Source organism: Diabrotica virgifera, chromosome 5, assembly GCF_917563875.1.
Source record: "Diabrotica virgifera virgifera chromosome 5, PGI_DIABVI_V3a".
In the NCBI taxonomy this organism is placed as follows: Eukaryota; Metazoa; Arthropoda; class Insecta; order Coleoptera; family Chrysomelidae; genus Diabrotica; species Diabrotica virgifera.
Window position 1 is genome coordinate 141,723,808 of NC_065447.1, and position 22,258 is coordinate 141,746,065.

General features: G+C 31.5%; 1 protein-coding gene across 2 annotated transcripts in view; it reads left to right on the forward strand.

Moving 5' to 3' along the window:
* LOC126885167 (uncharacterized) overlaps positions 1-22,258 on the forward strand; it is a 457,752-nt gene that overhangs the window by 391,741 nt on the left and 43,753 nt on the right. For both annotated transcript variants that reach the window (XM_050651588.1, XM_050651589.1), the window contains exon 4: positions 6,203-6,307. In XM_050651588.1, coding sequence (XP_050507545.1) covers positions 6,203-6,307 — 105 coding nt within the window. The remainder of the gene's footprint in view (positions 1-6,202; positions 6,308-22,258) is intronic.

The window sequence follows — 22,258 nt, forward strand, 5'->3', positions numbered from 1 at the left end:
ACATCTTCTCAAAGACGGGACTGATGTAGATGCGAAAAACCTTTTTAATAACGAAAAGTATTGAAATTGAGTAGGTATTAATAAGGTTTTTCTCATTGTATTCAGTGAATGTCATAATTACGTTAGTGTGATAATAATTTCAATGAAAACATCACTATTTAAGTGCACATTTGCCTATTTTATCTTCAATAAATCCATAATTTACAAAAGTTTATATCCATTACTTTATCACTACCTTTCGTAAAAAGAAATTTAACATAAATAATCCGTAATTTTGTTACCAGAATGCTTCCACTCTTCATGTTATCCATAGGCTATTTCAAATTGGCGCCGCTAATTAGTCACGTATTGACGTCATGCTCAGAACCGAACGAATTTAAAATACTTTGATGTCATATCTCCTAAATTTATTGTATCATGATAAAAATGGTAGGCAGTGAGAGCGCGTGTGTACGCAGCGCTGGCAAGCTAGCGGCGCAAGTTTTGCGCCGTTAAACGTTACTCCTCCTTCTCTTTGGAAAAAAATGTAGCATAACATTTTGTAGTGTGGAACCTACAACGGCGGGATCCCATCCACCCTTCGTCGTAACTTGATCTTTATTTTTCTGCCGATATTGCAGGTTACCTTCGTCTCTCGGGACGATTTCCGCCAAGGTGGAATCGTTTCCAGGCTGTGGCTTCCTCGGAGTCGTCATGGCTGCGGCTTCAGGTTCTGTTAGTGTGTTCGACGCGTGGCGCCTTATTAATAGGGATTTTGACGTACCGAACAGCTGCTGGAGATAATTGAGTATCCGTTCGGCTTTCTTTCCTGGTATGACAGGCAACCCAGGTGTTCTCAAAGCGATTATCTCTTGGGGAATGTACAGCATTCTTTCATTGCTTCTTGCTGATTAAACCGAGCTCAGCTTTCAAAATTCTCTACTTAAGTACATTTGTCTTAGGTGAAGATAGAATCCAGAGATAGGAGGATAATCAATAATCGCCTTTTAAAGGAACGACATGGCGAATAATCAATACTTAATCGCCGAGGCAGGGCAGTTTGGCTTTCAGGGGATAGGCGCAAAATCTTGGTAAAAATGCTATTCGAATGAATTTAACAATTTAGCGATTTCGAATTCTGGGAAAACTAGTAAGTACTGGGTATTTTAAACGCTGAATAATAGACTGCATTATTACCGAGGGTTGAAAGTCCCTGAAAACTTCTATACTTAATGTTTATTTTAATAAGTTACTGGGGTGAAAAAAGGGAAAATTAAGTGTGATTTTAATTTCAAATATCTCATTCAAAAGAAACTGTTTGGTTATTCTAAGGAACTTTTGGCCCTCGGTAATAATGTATTCTCTTATTATGCGTTTAAATTTAAAAAAATGCGTATTAGTTTTCTCAGGATTCCAAGAAAAATGAATGTATTTAAAACACATTGGCACGACATTTTTCGTCTACGCTTTAAGAGCTCGATTGGGGACCGCTACTAAATCAACTGTATAACAGAGGCGATTGGGCTCCAGTCAATACACTTTGGCCGATGGAGTTGTACCAGATCAACTCTCCGGCAGAACGCGCCTTTCTATTGTGGCGAACGTTGTTTTATATCGTTGCCGGTGATCCATCTCCACCGTACGTTGAATGGAAGTGGTAGGTAGAGGGAGCGCGTGTGTCGCAGCCCTGGCAGCGTATTTACATTTCCACGTTCATTGCAAGACAGGGTAGTTTTTAAATAGGCACGGGAACGGCGGAGCATATTGGCTTTGAAAGAGGTGTGCATTTCAAGACGTTAAATTTTGAAATGCGCACTGGTTTGTAAAATAACTCAGCCGTAAATTTATCACGAATACGTGTTCAATTGTCACGGTTTTTTATTCTATTTGAACAGTTTATCACAAATAGCTCCCATCTGCAGAATAACAAATGATCATTCTGTCACGGTTCCAGGCCGGTCCTGTCAATTCCGGAAGCTTCTGGCGGCGAACTGTCTGAGACTCTTTCTGTAGGCGAAAGAAATTTGTTTACAATCGGCGTATATTTAGAAAGCCATCGATAAGCCTTTTTTTATTGCTATGTAAATAATATTTACCTTCGATGTTTTTGGAAATCAGTAGACTAATTGTACATAACTATATAAAGAGACAATTTTGGAATTAGAGTTTAGTTGTGAATTTGAAACCATCGGTGTGCTTTGATATGTAACGGGCGCGGTATTTTTGAATTTGTAATTAGATAATTTAGTAAATTTGGTGTAACAAATAAATTAGATATAGTAGTTTGTAAAATAAAAGTTATAAATTCAGTGTTTTTCATTTGTTTAGAAGTAAGTTATTAAAAATAAATAAAGTCAACTAAAACTAAACATTAGTGCCTAAATTATCATAGAAAAGACAGTTTTGTAACAATTCTTTGGATCTGTGGAAACAAAATAAGGTTGTTACCAAAATTTCCTTCTTTTTTTCTTTATAAATTTTCAAAAAAACTCAAAGTAGTACCAAAATATCCTGTCTTAAAGTAAACTATTACGATACGTATACTTACATTTTTTCATAATGCACAATAATATTTTAGTGTTCTATTTTTTAGGTATTTTTATTTTTTTATTTTTTAGTTACTAAAGTATAGGAAATTTTAGTTTTCTATATTTTAGTTTCAGCTGAAAAATTATTGTTCAGCAAACATATTTTAGTTTCAGGTAAACAATTGTATTATAATACTTAAATTATGATATGATTTTGCTACTGCAGCTATCACGCTGATATAAATCTGTTTTGTATTGTCACAGCAACGTAGTAAACATAAAAAATTAACATTTACTCTATGCGAATGATTGAAATTAATGTCTATAACAACATTTAAACCTCTTTTAATAATGGTGAGGATTTTAAAGTACGGATTATTGCTTTCAAAAATTTAATACTTATATTTGCCTTACAATTGAAGTTTCTAGGTACTCCTTTTATTTTGTTTTCTTGATTTGTTCTTTTCTGCTATCTGACAAACATATATATCTTGAGAAACTTAAATCGTATTGTTGTAGGATAGCGCCTCTTCATTATCCAATTTGTTTTGGTTTCTGCAGAAAATTTGGTATTAGAATATGCACAAATATCATCGTAGTTACCGGTATAAGACAATGAATACTTAACTTTTCACAAATAATTACTGTTTTCTTCAAATGAGTTTTGTTCAAATAACATAATTTCAAAATCTTGCGAGATATTATTAAAAACACTTTTAAGCTGCTGCATCACGTTTGAATCTTTAGTTCTGTGCACTGTAACATTCCAACGCCACATGTTTCGATACAAATCCGTGCATATTTCGGGGGTTGGCTCTTTCAAATCAACACCTATTTTCAACTAAATATGTGTTACCGTTTCGGTGTCTATTTCAAAACCGCACTGTCGTTAAATGGACACGCAAACGGAAATACGCGCAGTGCGTAGACAGCATTGGCAACGGGGCGCAAGCGTAACCACGCGAACGTTACAAACTGTATGTGCGAAATAATTTTGTAACTCGTGTTGAGCTGCCCCTTCCACTTGCAAAACTTAAAAAACAAATAGCTCTGATTTATGAGCTATTTATGAGCTCTCATATTCCGCAAATTAAAAATTTTGAGCTCGTTCCACTGAGCAGGAATTTAATATTTTAGTGGGGGGGTCTGACTCAGCCCACCCCACTACTTAAAAATAGGAATATTGAATCGATTTTTGCGACAGAATTACGAGCTATTTATGAGCTCTTGAAATGATATAGTTTCGATTTTTGAGCTCATCCCCTTCACCCCCAAACAACCCTTTAATTGATTTAATTTAAGAGAAAAATGCTGAGAAAACTTAAAATATATCGTATTGCGGATATTATTCCTATAGCTTATATAGTCTAAGAATAAACTATTAAATCACGTGCATTTCGATTATTGAGCTACAACCCCTTCGCAAGAAAACTACACCATATTCCCGGCTTAAGAGAGAGTTGTACTTAAAATGCATTAAATTAATTATTTGGCGACTACATATCATTTAATAATTTATGAGCTCCCAAATTACGTGCATTTAAATCAGTAAATTGCAATTTATTTTGTATAGTGCAGTCACTGAAAGTAAAAATCAACGATTACCTTCAATTTCGGTGAACCTTCATCGATTTTCACGAAAATTGGTCAGTGGATATAGGATACCTCAAGAAACAAAGGGGACATGGTGCTACTTTGCGCCTTTACCCTGAGGTTGGATACCGCCCCTTCTCGGGGGTGAAAATTATTTTATAAAAAATAACTGCACAAATCATTAAAAGGACAAATTATAAACAACATTTGTTATATAAAGTTATTAAAATAAGTCAATACTTTTTAAGTTATTAAAGATCAAAGATTTTAATTATTCGTGAAAAAATGCATGTTTTGAAGCGGTTTTTGTAAATCACTGAAAAACTGTAAGTTTTTACAAAATAGTTAATAGTAGTTTAATTCGTATAGCTTATATTCTAAAAATAAACTCTTAAATCACGCGCATTTCGACTATTGAGCTACAACCCCTTCGCAAGAAAACCATCCCATATTCCCGGCTTAAGAGAGAGTTGTACTTAAAGTAAAGTAAAGTATTGTTGGAGTTATTATTTTAAATATGATTTAAAATTTTTGGATATGAACTCCAACAATACTCGATACACGTAAAAAATGATAGATAACGAAATTTTAATTTTTTTATTAGCAAAGATTTTACTTTTCTTTTGATTTCTGTATGAATCAAAATAACAAAGATAGAATGTTTAAGCCTAAATGTTACTACTAGAACAATGTAACAGGAGCCCTTTACTATTATCCTAAAAAAATAAAGTATTTGAAAGATTAAATGTAATACAGTTTTATAGCTCTTGAAATTACCTTTCAAATAGTTGGATGTGCGTGATATCATAAAAACTAACAGTTATTAAAAAAAAATTCATTTTTTTGGAAAACTTAGTATAAATTTTGATGCTATCAACTTTTTCTGGAGCTCATTTGATAGGTATTGCTAAGAACTTTGACAAGTATTTAGTAAGTGTTACATAAAATGCATCTCTTTCCCGTTATTTAAGCTTGAATCCTTAGATTTGAATAGTCGCAGAAAAAAAATATAGATTTAATTACCTATAACTTATTTTAAATTAACATTATTTTTAAGTAAGCAATTTATTATATTTTTTATTAGCTCCAATTTTAGTGATGAAAACTTTTTTGTAAAAACTTACAGTTTTTGAGTTATTAATGAAAAATCGCTTTAAAGCCATTTTCTTTCACAAAAATTAAAATATTTGATCTTTAATAACTCAAAAAGTATTGATTTATTTTAATAACATTTTTGTAACAAATTTTGCTTAGAATTTGTCCGTCTCTCGATTTGTGGGGTTATTTTTATTAAAGTAATTTTAAACCCCGAGAAGGGGTGACATATACCCCAGGCTAAAACCGCAAGTTGTTATTGTTAATTTTGTTTCTTGAGGTATCCTCTAACCACTGACCAATTTTCGTGAAAATCGATGAAGTTCACCGAAATTGAAGGTAATCGTTAATTTTTACCTTCAGTGACTGCACTATACAAAATAAATTGTAATTTACTGATCTAAATGCGCGTAATTTGGGAGCTCATAAATTATTAAATGATATGTAGTCGCCAAATAATTAATTTAATGTATTTTAAGTAAAACTCTCTCTTAAGCCGGGAAGATGAGGTAGTTTTCTTGCGAAGGGGTTGTAGCTCAATAATCGAAATGCACGTGATTTAATAGTTTATTCTTAGAATATATAAGCTATAGGAATTCTATCCGCAATACGCTATATTTTAAGTTTTCTCAGCATTTTTGATGAGCTCAAGAATCGAAACTATATCATTTCAAGAGCTCATAAATAGCTCGTGATTCTGCCGCCAAAATCGATTCAATATTCCTATTTTTAAGTGGGGGGGGCTATTTTTAGTAGGGGGACTGACTCAGCACCCCCACTAAAATGTTAAATTCCTGCTCAGTGGAACGAGCTCAAAATTTTTAATTTGCGGAATATGAGAGCTCATAAATAGCTCATAAATCAGGGCTATTTGTATTTTAATTTTTGCAAGTGGGGGGGGGGCAGCTCAACACGGGTAATTTTGTACGAATTCTTATATTGCAAATATTTAATTTCAATATAATAATGGTTAACCTACAAATATTTTACCTTTTTTTTTGTTTCAGTTTGGAGGCGATCTCGAAACCAACCAACTGGTTACAGGACTCAAACCTTTGCAACTGGAACTTCTCGCACAAAAATTAGCAATGGCGGAATTAAACAACAATCAAGTAGGTTTTCAGAGAGAATTAAGAGCTAACTCAAACCTCAAACCTGCTCATACTCCCTGCCTGTTAACTTTAGGTGCTAGTACCTGTTTTGGAAAATAAATTTGTTTTGTTTATGTCTGTGCCTGTTCAAAAAAATAAGAAGAAATTTAGATACCACTTGGCTTCTTAGCTAGACTTTATTTTTGATGATATTAAGACAAACTAAAAAGAAAAATTTTATTAAATTTATGTTCAATAAAATAGATTACACCTGTAATTAACTTAAAATGAAATTTGTGTGCAATACCAAATAAAAAAAAATATGTATTCCATCTAATCATCGTGCATAGTTGATTGGTCAAAAAATAGGTCATGAAATTATATTTGTTCTAAACTTATGTTTTCTTCTAATTTGTCTTCATTTCAATTTATACTTTATTCGTACTTAACCTGTCCCTATATTTTTTAAGTAAAACTTATTTTATTATACAGTTTAATCCAAATATAGGAAGTTCCATATAATTTTATTATTTAGAAAACTTATTGAGAGGTTAACTCATCTGTAACTGTAAAAACTGGAAATGTAAAAATTATGGGACAACATAAGGATGGATGAAAAACTGGATGTTATATACTTCTTTTTTACAGCGTTCGTATTCCTTATTACCATTTACTTCTTAAGTACTTTTTTAAACAAATTTAGGACGTTTTTTAATTTCGTTATTATTATATATACCTATTGTTTTTTGTTTTTAGTTGTTTTTTAGTGTTTTCATTTATTCTCCTTGTTTACTTTAATTGGTTGTTTAGATATTCAGATTAAACAAAGCTGTCGGTGTCTTTTACTATATTTAAAGAAGCAAACATATGTCAAGTTACAAAAAAAGAATTTAAGATTAACTGATAATACGTACATAGTGAGCGAGAGTAACCATGAAGTACGAGTGATTGAATAAAGAAAATTATCGACAGAAATAATTAAAAAATAATTCGAGTATAAAATGTTAAATTTATGCTTGAAAAACAAAGAAACTTACTAGTGCAGTCACTGAAGGTTTTCACCTCCGATTTCGTTGAATTTCCATCGATTTTCATGAAAATTGGTGAGTAGTTAGAGGATACATCAAGGAATAAAGGTGACATGGTGCCAACTTGTGCTTTTACCGTGGGGGTGGATGTCACCTCTTCTCGTAGGTGAAAATTATTGTATTAAAAAGAATACCATAAATCGATAGAGGGAAAAATTCCAAGGAAAATTTGTTATATAAAGTTATTAAAATAAATCAATACTTTTTGAGTTATTAAAGATCAAAGATATTATTTGTTCGTAAAAAATGCATCTTTTAAAGCTGTTAAATGCAAAAACGCTATTATTACCAAAATTGAAGATCTTAAAAAATTGAATACATTTTTCACTTAAAGAACTACAATAAGATTAATTCAAAGTCAGTTATGGTTGATTGAATGTGTATTTTTTTTTTTTTCGGCGAGTACTCAAAATATTTAAGTTACAATAACCTTTAATTTTAAAAAACTTAGCAATTTATAGAATATACCTGCTAAGAACTCCCCAAAGTACTTCGAAATGCCTATCAAATCAGCTTCAAGAGAAGTTAATAGCATCAAAATTAAGCAAGTTATGATGAAAATAAGAGAACACTTGCGATTTTTTTAGGAAAAAGTGAAAAATAAAACATACGCCATTCCCACAAAAATTAAAATTTATAGTTATTCTTACATTAATTTCTTTATATGAGCAGAAGTAATTTTTTAACAATTCTGACCGGTTTAGAATGCATATTTAAAAAAGATTTAATTTTAAAAAATTTGAATTTTTAAAACTATCGTAATTTTCATTTTCTTTTGACTATAACTCCAAAGATACTCAATATACGTAAAAAATTATACAGGGTGGTTCATCTTATTCGCCTCGGTGTCTGTAGGGAAAACCACTTAATATTTTTTAAAAAATTCTTCACAGAAATATACAGGGCCATTAATACTACAATCTAAAAATAATGTGAATTATACAGGGTGCGCCAAAAAAGAATAGTATATCAAAGTTATATTTTTTCTTATGGAATGCCCTATATCTGATGACATTATTGAATTGACCTTAAAAAATAAACTATACTTTCATAAGGTTTCCCTATACCTAAATACAGGGTGTTTTGATTTATTTCGATTTTTATAAAAATGTAAGGTTTTAGAAAAAAATAAATATCTACGAATCTAAGAATCAGTAACAAATTCTTTCTTGGATCTTAATAATAGACTATTTAGCATACTTCATTAGATGCTTATTGCAACAAACTTTCTTACAGGGTGGTCAAAATATGAGATTGTTCTATTAACAAATTCAAGCTGTAATAACTTACTTATTTTAAATAGAACACCCTATATCTTACTAGTCTATCGCGTAGAAAATTTAATTACCTTTCAATTTGTATTAGGGTTTACTATACTTATCTTTTTACAGGGTGGTCCAAATATTAGATTGTTCTATTAACAAATTCAAGCTGTAATAACTTACTTATTTTAAATGGAACATCCTCTATGTTACCAGTCTATCGCGAAGAAAATTTATTTAGCTTTCAATTCCTATTAGGATTTCCTATACCTATCTCCCTTAATTTTTTAAATATTTAAAGATTTCCTAATTTGTAAGCTTCAAAAATTAGAATTAAGTACCTATGTCGTGGTTATGTACAACATACCACCAACACCGGCAATATACTTAGACAAGATACTGTCATTAATAAAATTTTCATTGTTATCATGTAATCACACAGAGTATTGTATTATTTTAGTTGATTTTGGCCTACATGTGACATTGAATATGTTTATATTAAACTGCATACCCCATATTAGATGCCGTATTCTGGAAGATATTTAAATTATATTTCATTCCGTATAAGTATTTTCCATATCTTAAGCCGACGGTTATTAAGTAAATTTAAGAACACCACTTTTTGTTTGAATCTTTGAATCGCAGTTACAAACACTAATTAAATGCAATGGCTACTATGACGAAAACGAGCCTAATGTACAAAATTTGTAAAAATGGGTATTTACAGAATAACATGGGAATTTATATTTACAGAATAAGATGTGTATTGAGAATGTTTACATGGAATTGAAAAAATTTTAAATATCTTTCATTATAAAGAATAGAATATCGAGTATGTCATTTAAAATAAGAACACTATGTGTGATTAAATGATAAAAATGTGAATTTTATTAACGAAAGTATCTTGACTAAGATATTTAAGTATATTGTCGGTGTTGGTGATGTGTTGTACATAAGCACGACATAGGTAATTAATTCTAATTTTTAAAGCTTACAAATTAGGAAATCTTTAAATATTTGTAAAATGAAGGGAGAAAGGAAAACCTAATAAGAATTGAAAGCTAAGTAAATTTTCTACGCGATAGACCAATAAGATACAGGGTGTTCTATTTAGAATAAGTATGTTATTACAGCTTGAATTTGTTAATAGAATAATCTAATATTTTGACCACCCCGTAAAAAGATAGTTATAGGAAACCCTAATATAAATTGGAAGCTAAGTAAATGTTCTACTCGATACACTAGTAAGATACAGGGTGTTCCATTTAAAATAAGTAAATTATTACAGCTTGAATTTGTTAATAGAACAATCTCATATTTTGACCACCTGTAAGAAATTTTGTTGCAGTAAGCATCTGTTTAAGTATGCTAAATAGTCTATAATTAAAATCCAAGAAAGAATTTGTTACTGATTCTTAGATTCGTAGTCATTTATTATTTTCTAAAACCTTACATTTTCATAAAAATCGAAATAAATCAAAACACCGTGTATTTAGGTATAGGGAACCCTTATGAAAGTATAGCTTATTTTTTAAGGTCAATTCAGTAATGTCATCAGATATAGGGCATTCCATAAGAAAAAATATAACTTTGATATACCACTCTTTTTGGAGCATCCTGTATAATTCACATTATTTTTAGATTGTAGTATTAAAAGCCCTGTATATTTCTGCGAAGAAATTTTTTATAAATATCAAGTGGTTTTCCGTACAGAGACCGAGGCGAATAAGATGAACCACCCTGTATATAACCAAATTTTATTTTATTCTTTAGCAAATATTTTACTTTTACTATTTCCATTGGGTAAAAAATAACCGAGATAAAAACGTTTAAAGCTTAAATTTTACTGCGAGTGCCATGTAACCGGGGCCATTAACCATTTATATTTAAAAAAGTAAAGAGTCTAAAAGATTAAGTGCAACTTGGTTTAATAGCCCTTGAAATTAACTTTCAAATGGTTTGTAGTTGAACCTGATATCTTAAAAATAAGAGAGTTATAAAAAAACATAACATTTGTTGGAAAAATTGTTTTGAAGATAAATTTTGAAAAATCTTTGCTGCATAAATTTTGATGCTATCAACTTGTTCGGCGGCTTATTTGATAGATATTTCTAAGCACTTTGACAAATGTTTAATAAGTTTCTGTTATAAAATGCATCATTTTCCCGTTATTTAAGTTTGAATACTTAGATTTGGGTACCCGCCGAAAAAAATATAAATTCAATTACCTATAACAGTTATCTACACTTTTAGTTAACAATAACAGGTTTTTCAAGTTTATTAAATTTTTTTAATAGCTTAAATTTTGGTAATTATAAATTTTTGGTAAAACATTATAGTTTTTCGGTTTTAATCGGTTTAAAACATGCATTTTTCTGAAGAAAAATTAAAATTTTTGATATTTAATAACTCAAAAAGTATTGAATTATTTTAATAACTTTATACATATGCTTAATAAATTTTGCTTTTAAATTGTCCCTCTATTAAGTAAAAAAGAGAAAGTAAGAAAGATGAGTAAAATTGGTACATATATTATTTTGTTGACATTTTAACTGTTTTTTTAATTTTTAATAAGATATTATGCAGATGGCTGAAAGACTTCGGTCGATGGTCTTTGGGTATATTGTATCAATAAAGTATGTCTCTCTCTCTCTCTCTCTCTATTATGAAGAATATTTTAAATTATCTCATTTAAATACATTTTTTGTTTTCTAATTTGGTTTTTTTATCTAGTTAGCTTATTCTAAGTGGTATCAAAAATTCTTCCATGTCGTTTGCTTTGAATTAAAATGTATGCTCATATTTTTTTGTATTTGTCTAACAAAGTATTCGTCAAAGTAGGTACACTAAATGAAATGCGCTAATGTATACCCTTCTTGTTATGTTGATTCCGCGACAAGGCTATTTGTTTTGTATGTCTTAGATGTAAATATACAGTGCGCTGGAATAAGTATTACACCCCCTTATTAACTCAGTTATTTTTAGTATATAAGCAAAACGCTCGGATAGGTCGATTTTTAAAATAATCATAGTATATTATAGCATCACTGTTTCAAACTTTACGCGTTCCCTCGTCAAGTGACAGGAATAATTTTGATTTTTTTAAATGGAAAAGTAGATCATGTGACACCTCATTTAAAAGCCTTTAAAATACTGATTATAAAAAAATATGTAACACTTTGATACTTTTTTAAAGCGTTGACGCAAATCTTCGGTCAAATTATTTTTAAATGCATTTTTTTTCGAATCCTGAGAAAACTAATAAGTATTCTTGAAAAATTTAAACGCAGACTGAAATATTACAGTATTCTCGAGGGTAAAAGGTCGCTGAGAACTTCTATAATGTTTATTTAATAAGTCACAGGGGTAAAAAAAGAGAAAATTTAGTCTAAGTTTTAATTTCAAATATATCATTCAAAAGAAACATTTTGTTTATTCTAAGGGACTTTTAGCTCTCGGTAATAATGTAGTCTTTCATTCTGCGTATAAATTTTTCAAAAAAACTTATTAGTTTTCTCAGGATTCGGAAAAAATTAAAGCGATTAAGAAGAATTAGATCGAAATTTTGCGCGTATGCTCTCAAAAAGTATCAAAATGTTATGCATTTTTGTAATCAGTATTTCAAAAGCTTTTAAATGAGGTGTCACATGATGTACTTTCCCATTTAAAAAATTCAAAGTTATGCCTGTCACCTGAAGAGGGATCGCGTAAAGTTCGAAACAGTGATGCTATAATATACTATGATTATTTTAAAAATCGACCTGTCGTCCGAGCGTTTTGCTTATGTACTAAAAATAAATAAGTTAATAAGGGGGGTAACACTTATTCCAGCGCACTGTATATCTAAAAAGAAATTTTTACTTAATTTTATTCTTATGGTAAATATTATTTTTAGGTTTTTAGTTAATAGTAAAACAATGACTGTGAGCAACTTTATTATAATTAATACACTTGAGTCCAGGGTTCTTTACCGGTGCGTCATTAATACCTGGCGAGATAAAACACATACTCCTTATCTATCATCATCCTCTTCCACGCATGAAACTAAAGACCAACCAGCTACCGCCTGTTATTAAGTAAAAACACATGTTATTTTTATGAAAGCTCTAGACTCAGTATATTGAAAAGAGATAGATAACAAAAAGACGCTTAGGCATGTTTTCAAATTTTAAGTACAAATTGTAAAGTTTCTGGTTTGTTTATGGCTGTCAGTCTATTGAATTGTTTGCAGCTTTTTGTCGAGTTTTTGCCTTTTGATGTTTTATGTATTACGCAAACAGCTTTTTACACAACCAATTTTATATTGGAGTTTGAAATTTTATGGTAAGTGTATTCTATTGTGTTGAGGGAGTTTTGCTAAGTGACAGGAATAGAAATATAAGGTCGTGTTAATTTTCCGCCAAAGTAAATGAAATGACAAAAAGAAAATATATGTTATTACATTTTTTGATAAACTGTTTATTTATTTATTATTCACTAATAATATTCTGCACCAAAATTTTAAAGCAAGACTTACATTTGGCATTTTATTTTTTGATAACATCAAATTTTAACCCGTGATCGGAGCAGAGCTACTTACTGTTACTTGTTGTTGCGTTTATTAAATTTCCAACTTATTTCGTATGTTTTAAATGATGACGCACGGGTAAAGAACCCTCAGATGTAATGTTGCTCTTGTCAATGTTTTGCAAATGTTTATTTTAATTGGATGTTATATTTAAATTTAAAATAAAATTTATGTTTCATTTGATTTTTTTTAAGTTTTTTATAGTTAATTAGGCATGCTGATTTGAAATACTGTAGTTATTTTTTCTTTATTTTATTACATTAAATTGTTTTCTATATTTTATGATAACTTAAAAATTATCCGCGATATCTAGCGGTTTTCAAGGTTTTCAACCAGTGCGCCGCGGCACACTGGTGTGTCCTGAAGTCCCTCTAGGTGTGCCGCGAAATTCACATAAAAATACCTTATGATTATACTGATTATAGAGATCATTTACCCAAGTGTGCCGTGGCTGAACGAGTTTTTATGTTAGTGTGCCTCAAGCTAAAATAGGTTGGGAACCGCTGACTAACATATTAATATGCAATTGCTGCTCATTTGATAATTGCCAACCTCCGTCGCGGAGATGGCACGTAAAGAAGAAGAAGAGCACGTTTGTATGCGAAGTCTGAATATTTGTTTTTATAAAAGGTTAGCACTATTTAGTGATTCTTTACGGCAATGTACAGAAATTAATAGGTATTGTTTTCAGACGTCTTTTTAGAATGTTACGTATCATCCGTTCTGCCTACTTGACACCCACCAATTCTCTGTATTTATTTTGATTAAATTGTTGATATTTTTATAACGTATTACAATTTACTTAAAAAACAAATATGTTTGTAACATCCTCATATTTTTGTAAAATTCGGACTTAAAAAATTGTTTCTAAAATTTGGCGAATTAATTGTGTCTCCGCCAAATATTTAAAAGACCTGATATTTATAACTTCAAAATTTTTCTCAAAAATTAATTGAAATATTTAGTTCTTTAATTTTCGTTAAAGATATTTTTTTAAACTATTTATTTAATTACTGTATTTATTTATACATTTCATAAGAAATTGGTGAAAGTGTGGTGACTAACAGTCATCAAACATAATTATATTTCTATATAAAATACGTCATGTATACAAAACTCGGTAATTATGGTAACAAAAAAAAAATGTTTAATAACAGCAAGCTGAAAAATTGTTAATAGCTTAACGGTGTATAGTCGGATAAACTTTGATGTACGGGAACACTGGAACAAGGGAAGTTTTAATTGTGGAACAGGTTACAGGCTTCGAAGGTCAGATTACGAAAACGTTCCGTGTATTTTGTCGGACAGAACTTCCAATTGATTTGTTCTCCTTAAAATGCCCAACAAATCTGTCGGACAAACATTTTTTCACATGGAATACACATAAAAACAACCTGCTGGTTTTCACAATCATAAACTTATCAGGATGACACGTTCCACTATTGAAATAACATTCCACAATTAAAAGTTCCCCTGTTCCAGTGTTCACATACATCAAAATGTGTCCCACTAGACACCGTTAAGCAATTAACAAATTTTCAGATCCAGACCTATAAATAAACTAATATAGCAATGAGTGATATGGAAACTTACTTACTTAATCAGTAGACCCATTTATACCCTTCGGTGTGGGGCCATTTATAATACTATTCATTAAACTACAATTTACAATCTTCTGAGTTGTCAAGAGTTACGTCTAGCTCTTAATGAACTCTCTCCATTCCATCCTATTGGCTGCCATCTGTGGTGCTTCCTGCAAAGTCTTACCCTTACTCTGTAGTATCTGCGAGATGTCACTATTCCATCCTTTAATGAGTCCTCCTGTTCTGTTCTTTCCTATTGGTTTTGCTTCCCACACTCTTTTCACTTGTCTGTTATTTTCCATCCGGGCTAGATGTCCGAACCATGCCAATTTTTTCTCCTTGATTGAGTCGAGTATCAGTTTGATTTTGAGTTTTACTCTTTTTTCTTCATTTCTTATTCTATCTATTCTTTTTACTCCGATCGTTCTTCTGAGGTAGTTCATCGTCTTTTGTTTAATATCCAATTTTTTGCTCCATATATCACCTTAGGTCTGTATATTGTTTTGTATATTGTCATCTTGGTCTTTGTTAATATTTCTTTATTATTAAGGAATTCTCTATTTAGTGCTTGGAATAGTTTTCCTCTGTCTTCCATTCTGTTGTGAAAATCGTCCTCGATGTCTTCTTTCTTGTTGATTACTGTTACTAAGTATTTGTATCAATTTGTCTGGATTATTTTTTGTTGATCTATCATTACTTCTATTTGATCTTTCGTCCCTTGTTTCCTTGATATTTTCGTTATCTTCTTTGTCTGAGTTTTCTCTTTGTTTTCATTTAAGTTGTATTTGCTTGCTTTTAGGTTTCACTTTTCTAAGTTGTATTTCAGTTTTGCTGCTGTTTCCGCAATTAATACTATTATATGTCGTCTACAAATATACACATCTCAGCGTTTATCATTTGCATTATATTGCAACCGATGCAGTATTTTTTGAAAGATTTCTTTCACTATCTCATCTTTCTCTAGCTCTTTTGTGTATCTCATTTTTGTTGATTCTTCTCTTAGTTTATAAATTTTTAATATTTATTTGTGTTTTCTGCTTATGTTCTCTTAAAAATAGGGATGATATGGAAAACAAGTATTTAAATCGCATAGTTTCTCGTAGTTAGAATAGTGAAAAATATATGGAGAGCGTCAAACTATGTATGCATTGAATCTAACCTACAATTTTACTGAATTCTTTAATTAATGAATAGTAGGATATGAGTGAAAATATTAGTGTATGAGTAAGTTTGAGAAAACCAGATTACTATTATACCAAAAGAAAACGCTCTGGACAAATTATTAAAACTGATATATCAACTGAATATCCAAGATTAGGTAGACCAACACGAAATCGAAAGATTTATATTGAATAAGACATTAAGTACTAAATGAGCTGAATAAGAGGAGTCTACAAATGTATTAGAAGACTCTGAACTACTGGATTACTGAGAAAAATAGGTGCTAAGAAAGAAATGTTTATGACAGCAAGCGAAAGTTCGCTGCAAAAGAAGAGTAGTAGAGAAGAGTAATAAATACCTCGAAAGACGGGAAAGCAGTTGGACCTGATCAAATTCCTATTGAGTTACTCAGATTGTTAGATGAAGAGGAAATTACGATACTCCAAAGATTTTTCAACCAAATCTATAAAAAACGAAAATTCCCTGTCCAATGGCTTGTATCTACCTTCATCCCTTTGCCAAAAACGAACAACGCAACAAAGTGTCAAGACCACCGACTGATAAGTCTGATGAGTCTTTCTTTAAAAATATTCATCAAAGTTCTTCACTACAGAATCTCCACAAAATGCGATAAGGTTATTGGTTGCTCACAATTTGGATTTCGAAAAGGCCTGGATACCAGGGAAGCACTAGTTGCAACCCAAGTGCTAGCTCAGAGCTGCTACGATCAAAGGAAATATATAATGATGTGCTTTCTAGATTATGAAAAAGCCTTCGATCAAGTACAACATCATAAACTCGTACATATACTAAAACAACTCGACATAGTTCAAAAACACATTCGTTGCGTAGAAGCTCTTTACTGGAATCAAACAGCCGTAGTCAAGGTGGATAATGAAACAACGGAAGCTCAAAAAAATGCTCAGAGGTGTAAGACAGGGATGCATTCTCTCCCCACTCCTGTTCAATTTATATTCAGAAAGTATCTTCCAGGAAGCTCTTGAGGAATGCTAAAGCGGCATCAAAGTAAATGGTGCCTGGGTCAATAATATACGATATGCGGATGACTCGGTCTTAAAAGCAGACAATATTGAAGACCTCCAAAACTTTCTTAATTAAATTGGAGAGCATAGCGAGAACATGGGACTTAGCATCAACATAAAAAAGACGAAGTTCCTTATAATCAGCCGTCAATTAGGTCAACATCAAAATGCAAAACTAGCATATAACAACGAAGATGTAGAGCGCGTAAGAAAGTTTAAGTACCTGGGAACCTGGCTATGTGAAGACTGGATCTCGGATATGGAAATTAAATGTCGGATAGAAAGGGCCAAAAGTGCATTCATGAAATTCAGAAACATCTTTACGAACTCTGACTTTGACCTAAACCTAAGACTAAGATTCACAAAATGCTATATATGGACGGTGCTCCTATATGGCATGGAAGGATGGATTTTAAAAATAGTTACAATGAATAAGCTAGAGGCATTTGAGATGTGGATCTATCGACGAATCCTTCAAGTTCCCTGGACCGCAAGAATAACAACTGAAGAAATCCTGAGGAGAATTGGTACAGAACGACAATTGCTATGCGCAATTCAGCAGAGAAAAACGACATACCTGGGGCACCTAATTAGAAATGAAAGATAACAGTTTCTGCAATCCTTAATTAAAGGAAAGATCGAAGAAAGAAGCAGAGGAGACAGGAAGACAATGTCATCGCTCCGTAATGTCAAACAATCGACAGGACTAAAAAACATAGGAGAGCTAATACATACTGCAAGGGATAGAGAAAATGGTCAAACGTGATCGCGAACATCCATTAGTGGATTGCATAAAAAGAAGAAGAAGAGAAGAGTAATATAGTTCAAGTAGTAAATTTACGAAAGAAGTCATAAAATACTCTTGAAGCTGCCGTCACTTCTACACCATTTTTGCAGCCAATTGACTTTTTAAAAATGTTCAATTAACTAGTAGGTATAAAATTCCTAGGAACTTCGGCATACTTGATATTTAGATGCTCTGTGAGAACACCGATTAACTTTTTATATAGTTTGAAGAGTATACTAAGGCCCTTGTCTCAAGGTAACATCAACTCCTTTATTAGCAATAGTAAGTTCTTCTAAAGCTACCTTGCTGTGCTGAGGGTTCACCTGTAAAACTCTTATGTAGTCCTTGAGACCAAATTGGGGCAGATACAGAGTTCGCGAGCGTTGTCTCCTCCCAAATCGTTTCTTCTAAATCTGCTTTTATGGATTCAGAAGAGTCAAACATTTATGAGTCCTCTCCTGGGATAGCTCCATTAAGTCCATTATCTCTTATCAATTTTATTTCCACGAGTTATGGCTTGATTACACGTAACGAGTACAGTGGCGAGACAGCAAACTGTTACTAGGCCGAGACAGTGGTGAGGGTGAGAGATGGTTTATACGTATTTGGCAATTTTTGAATTTAGAGGCGAGTAAGTTCAGTTTCGATTCACAAAAACAAGGAGTAGTGTACTTATGGATCACAAAGCTAACATTAAAAATATATTAAACGGCTTATAACACTGCCTATACAAGATTTGACGGATATATTATAAGAAGAAGATAAGCGTCTTTGGACTATGGACTATAGACAATGGATTTTAAGAAGACCAAATCTCATTGATTTTTTATTTCTTGTCTAGGTATATGTCGAATTAATTTTTTTTTATTTGACTCCTTAAGTTTTAAAACCAACAATCTTTATTTCTTCTACAATCGATACATTCGATACATATGCTGCATCACGTTTTTGTTTATTTTTATACTCCAAAGATGTGAAATTTCATAAGCACTGGTGTGACTTCTACAACTGAACTAAACTTTATTGTCCTATCTGAGTTCCATCTGTTAGCTATTTGAGCTATTAAGAATCAAAAATCACATTGATTTACACAAGTCGTCTCCTCTGATGAAGTGGTAATATGCACAGTTACACAGCGAGTGTTGTTTACACATACCGAGTGGACTGGCGAGTATACGATTGAAGGGTGGGAGGTGGAAGACCCGGCCTAGTAAATAGAACAAGATCCGAGTGACTGTCTCGCCATATGACTGGGTCGAGTGCTCGGCCAAGTACTCGTTAGTATATTTATACCAAACGAGTACTCGGCCGAGAACACTGTCTCGCTACAATACTCGTTACGTGTAATCAGGGTTTAAGGAAGAAATGTTATCAGCGAGACAGTGCGCCCATACTATACCAAGTCTGTTATGATACGTCCAACATAGTCGACAGTCGGTGCGGAGTCGATGTGCGTATAATCCAAAAGAAGAAAATCCATCGTATTTAGATCGGCCTGTCCAAAATGCACCGGCGCGCTGGTTGTCTGACCTAACCATTTACCAGAATGAACTTTCCATTCTGGCTTCAAGTGCCTGACTCCGATTGATAAGTATCCAAGGTTCATAATGGGCATATTATACCAGTTAGAATCTGAATCTGAATACCAGCGTTCATCTTGGACGTACCCTAATCCCCTAAAGTACACTAGCTTTCTGTGACCTCACTTAGACATCACTTGCCCCTGTGTTATGGATTTCCTGAGCACGATGCACCTTAAAACTCTTTGGTTACCAATGTGATGATTCTGCGTTGTGGTACCATATGAAGAGTACAGGAAGAAAAAAAAGAAATGTCAATTTTTCATGAATTTTGGCTTTTCTCGCCATGTGGTAGCAAAAACTGAGTACTATCGACTAGAATATCAATTCAGAACAATAACCAGAAAGATCAGTCTAAGTAAATTTTCTAAGAATTCGGATCCAGGCGAAGGAACAGGATTGTCCGCACGCCACTGAACAAAAATAAGGGATGTTAGCAGTTTCTTATCGCATTGTTAAATTAATAAGTTAATATAAATTAATATTATATTAAGATTATAGAATAAGAATTGCTAGAATTCTGCTAAAAATCTCCTAAGTTCTTTTTAGATATCATAAGAATTAAACCTTTATTAGTGTTTATCTCAATATGTATAAGATGTGAGATTCCTTGTTTTCCCCCTGTACTCTTCATATGTATTACCGATGATCAACTTCCTTGGTTTATTTCTGGGCCATGTGTATCACCTGTGATACCATGCAGAATATAGTTTAAATGACCATTAATATCGTTGGTATATAAAATCGGGCAAACAGAATATGCCGATGGGATATAAGTGAACATAATAGCATGTCGAACAAGTGGGCATCAGGGGTGATTCATCTTAGTCAAGTTGCAAAAGTAATAAGAAAATAGCAAGATCTGACGACTATAATTTAAAAAATCACTCACTGTTTGCTGAATATTTTATTATAAAAAGTTACAGAAAAAAAGATATATTTTAACAGATAAAAAATAATATCATAGTAGACCAGTAAGGATCTGTTTTTAGGTGGATGTGAGAGGTAGCATTCAGATTATTGCGAATAAAGTTAGGTGATAACTTCGTTAATAATAATTGATTTATGCTCCTTCTCGAATATGCCCGGAACATTAATAAAAAAAATAAAATATTTAAAAATTTCAAAACATTTCGTTTTTTTTTTCTACTTTTTTTGCTTATAACTTAAAAACAATTCATTTTAGAACAAAGTCCTATGAGAATAAAACAAAGATAATTAAATTTTCTATCAGATACGATTGGTTAAAAATGTCTTAATTTATCATTCTTGCTTCAAAATAGCAATAAATATAATAAATATAAGATAAGGGGGCAAAACAAGCCTGTCCTTATTCAATGATTTTCCATCACTTAGGTTACACTTGGAACCTTCCTAATTCGCTTAGAAAATTTTTGTAATGTGTTAAAACCGTACACCAAATTTCATTAAAATTGACTTACTAGATTTTGCATAATAATTTTGTAATCTAAACTTTTTTAAAAAAATTAAAATTTTTTAAAATCTTGCACAACAAAAACTAGAACATACAAAGATTTGTCAATTTTTTTACATATAAAGAAGTACTCCACCTATTTATTGCACTTTACAGAATTGAAATCGGATTATATAAGCAGCCTCAGCAATGTTTTAAAGTTATAAACAATTTTTTGGCTAATAAACAAATTAGTGCTGTGGCCAGGAGGGGGTGCTACGGGCTCCTTTATTTAGATGGACTTACCCAAGTTTTTTTTATGTATTTGACCCATAGAATACAAATTTTTTGGGTAACAGTTGATCCGGATGTCGATAAGATTGTTATAAAAAGAACTTGAGGAATTACAAATAATCGATTTTTCGTAAAATAAAACACTTTTTTATATTTCTTGGGTAATTCTAAGCAAAAAATGATCTTACAAGTTTTTTCGTAGGAATTTTTTAACGCGAATAACGTTTGATTAAAAAATAAAATAGCAATTCTGCTGGCAGCATTTGAAAGTTTAAGTCAAATTATACCGGTTTTAATTATTTGCATTGCTAAAAATTAATTTTTTTATTATTAAACAAAGCTATTTTTTTATGAGCCAAAAAATTGTTTATAAATTTAAAACATTGCTGGGGCTCCTTAAATAATCTGATTTTAATTCTGTAAAGTGTATTAGATAGGTAGAGTACCTCTTTATATATAAAAAAATTAGCCAACTTCTAAATGGTCTACTTTTTGTTCAGAAAGATTTTAAAAAATTTGAACTTTTTTAAAAACATTTAGATTGCAAATTTATTATGCAAAATTTATTAGGTCGATTTTAATGAAATTTGGTACACGATTTAAGTATGTTACAAAGAATTTCCTAAGCGAATTACTAAGGTTTTAAGTGCCACCAAAGTGGTTAAAAAATATTGAATAACAACAGACTTATTTTGCCCCCTTATTTTGTATTTATTGCTATATTGCAGAAAAGGTAATACCTTAAGACATTTTTTACTAGCCGTATGTTATACAAAATTCAATTATCATTATTTTATTTCTTTAAGACTTTGTTCTAAAACGAATCGTTTTAAAGTTATAAGCAAAGAAAGCAGAAAAAATCGATGTTTTTCGAAATTTTTAAATATTTTAATTTTTTTATTAATGTTCCGGGCATATTTGAGAAGGAGCATAAGTCAATTATTTTTACTGAAGGTGTCACCTAACTTTATCTGCAAAAATCCGAATGCCACCTCTCACATCCAAAAATAGACGTTTTTTCGCAAATTCTTACTGGTCTATAGTGTCTTTTTTGAAAATACTCCAAACATAGCGCCGGAGCATTTGGCAACTATTTAGTCCATATTGTGAGCCCGCCCCGGTATGAAAAATTTTCTGATTCGGTTTCTTTGCGGATTGCTGTTCAAAAATGTATCCTTTAAACAAATCAGAAG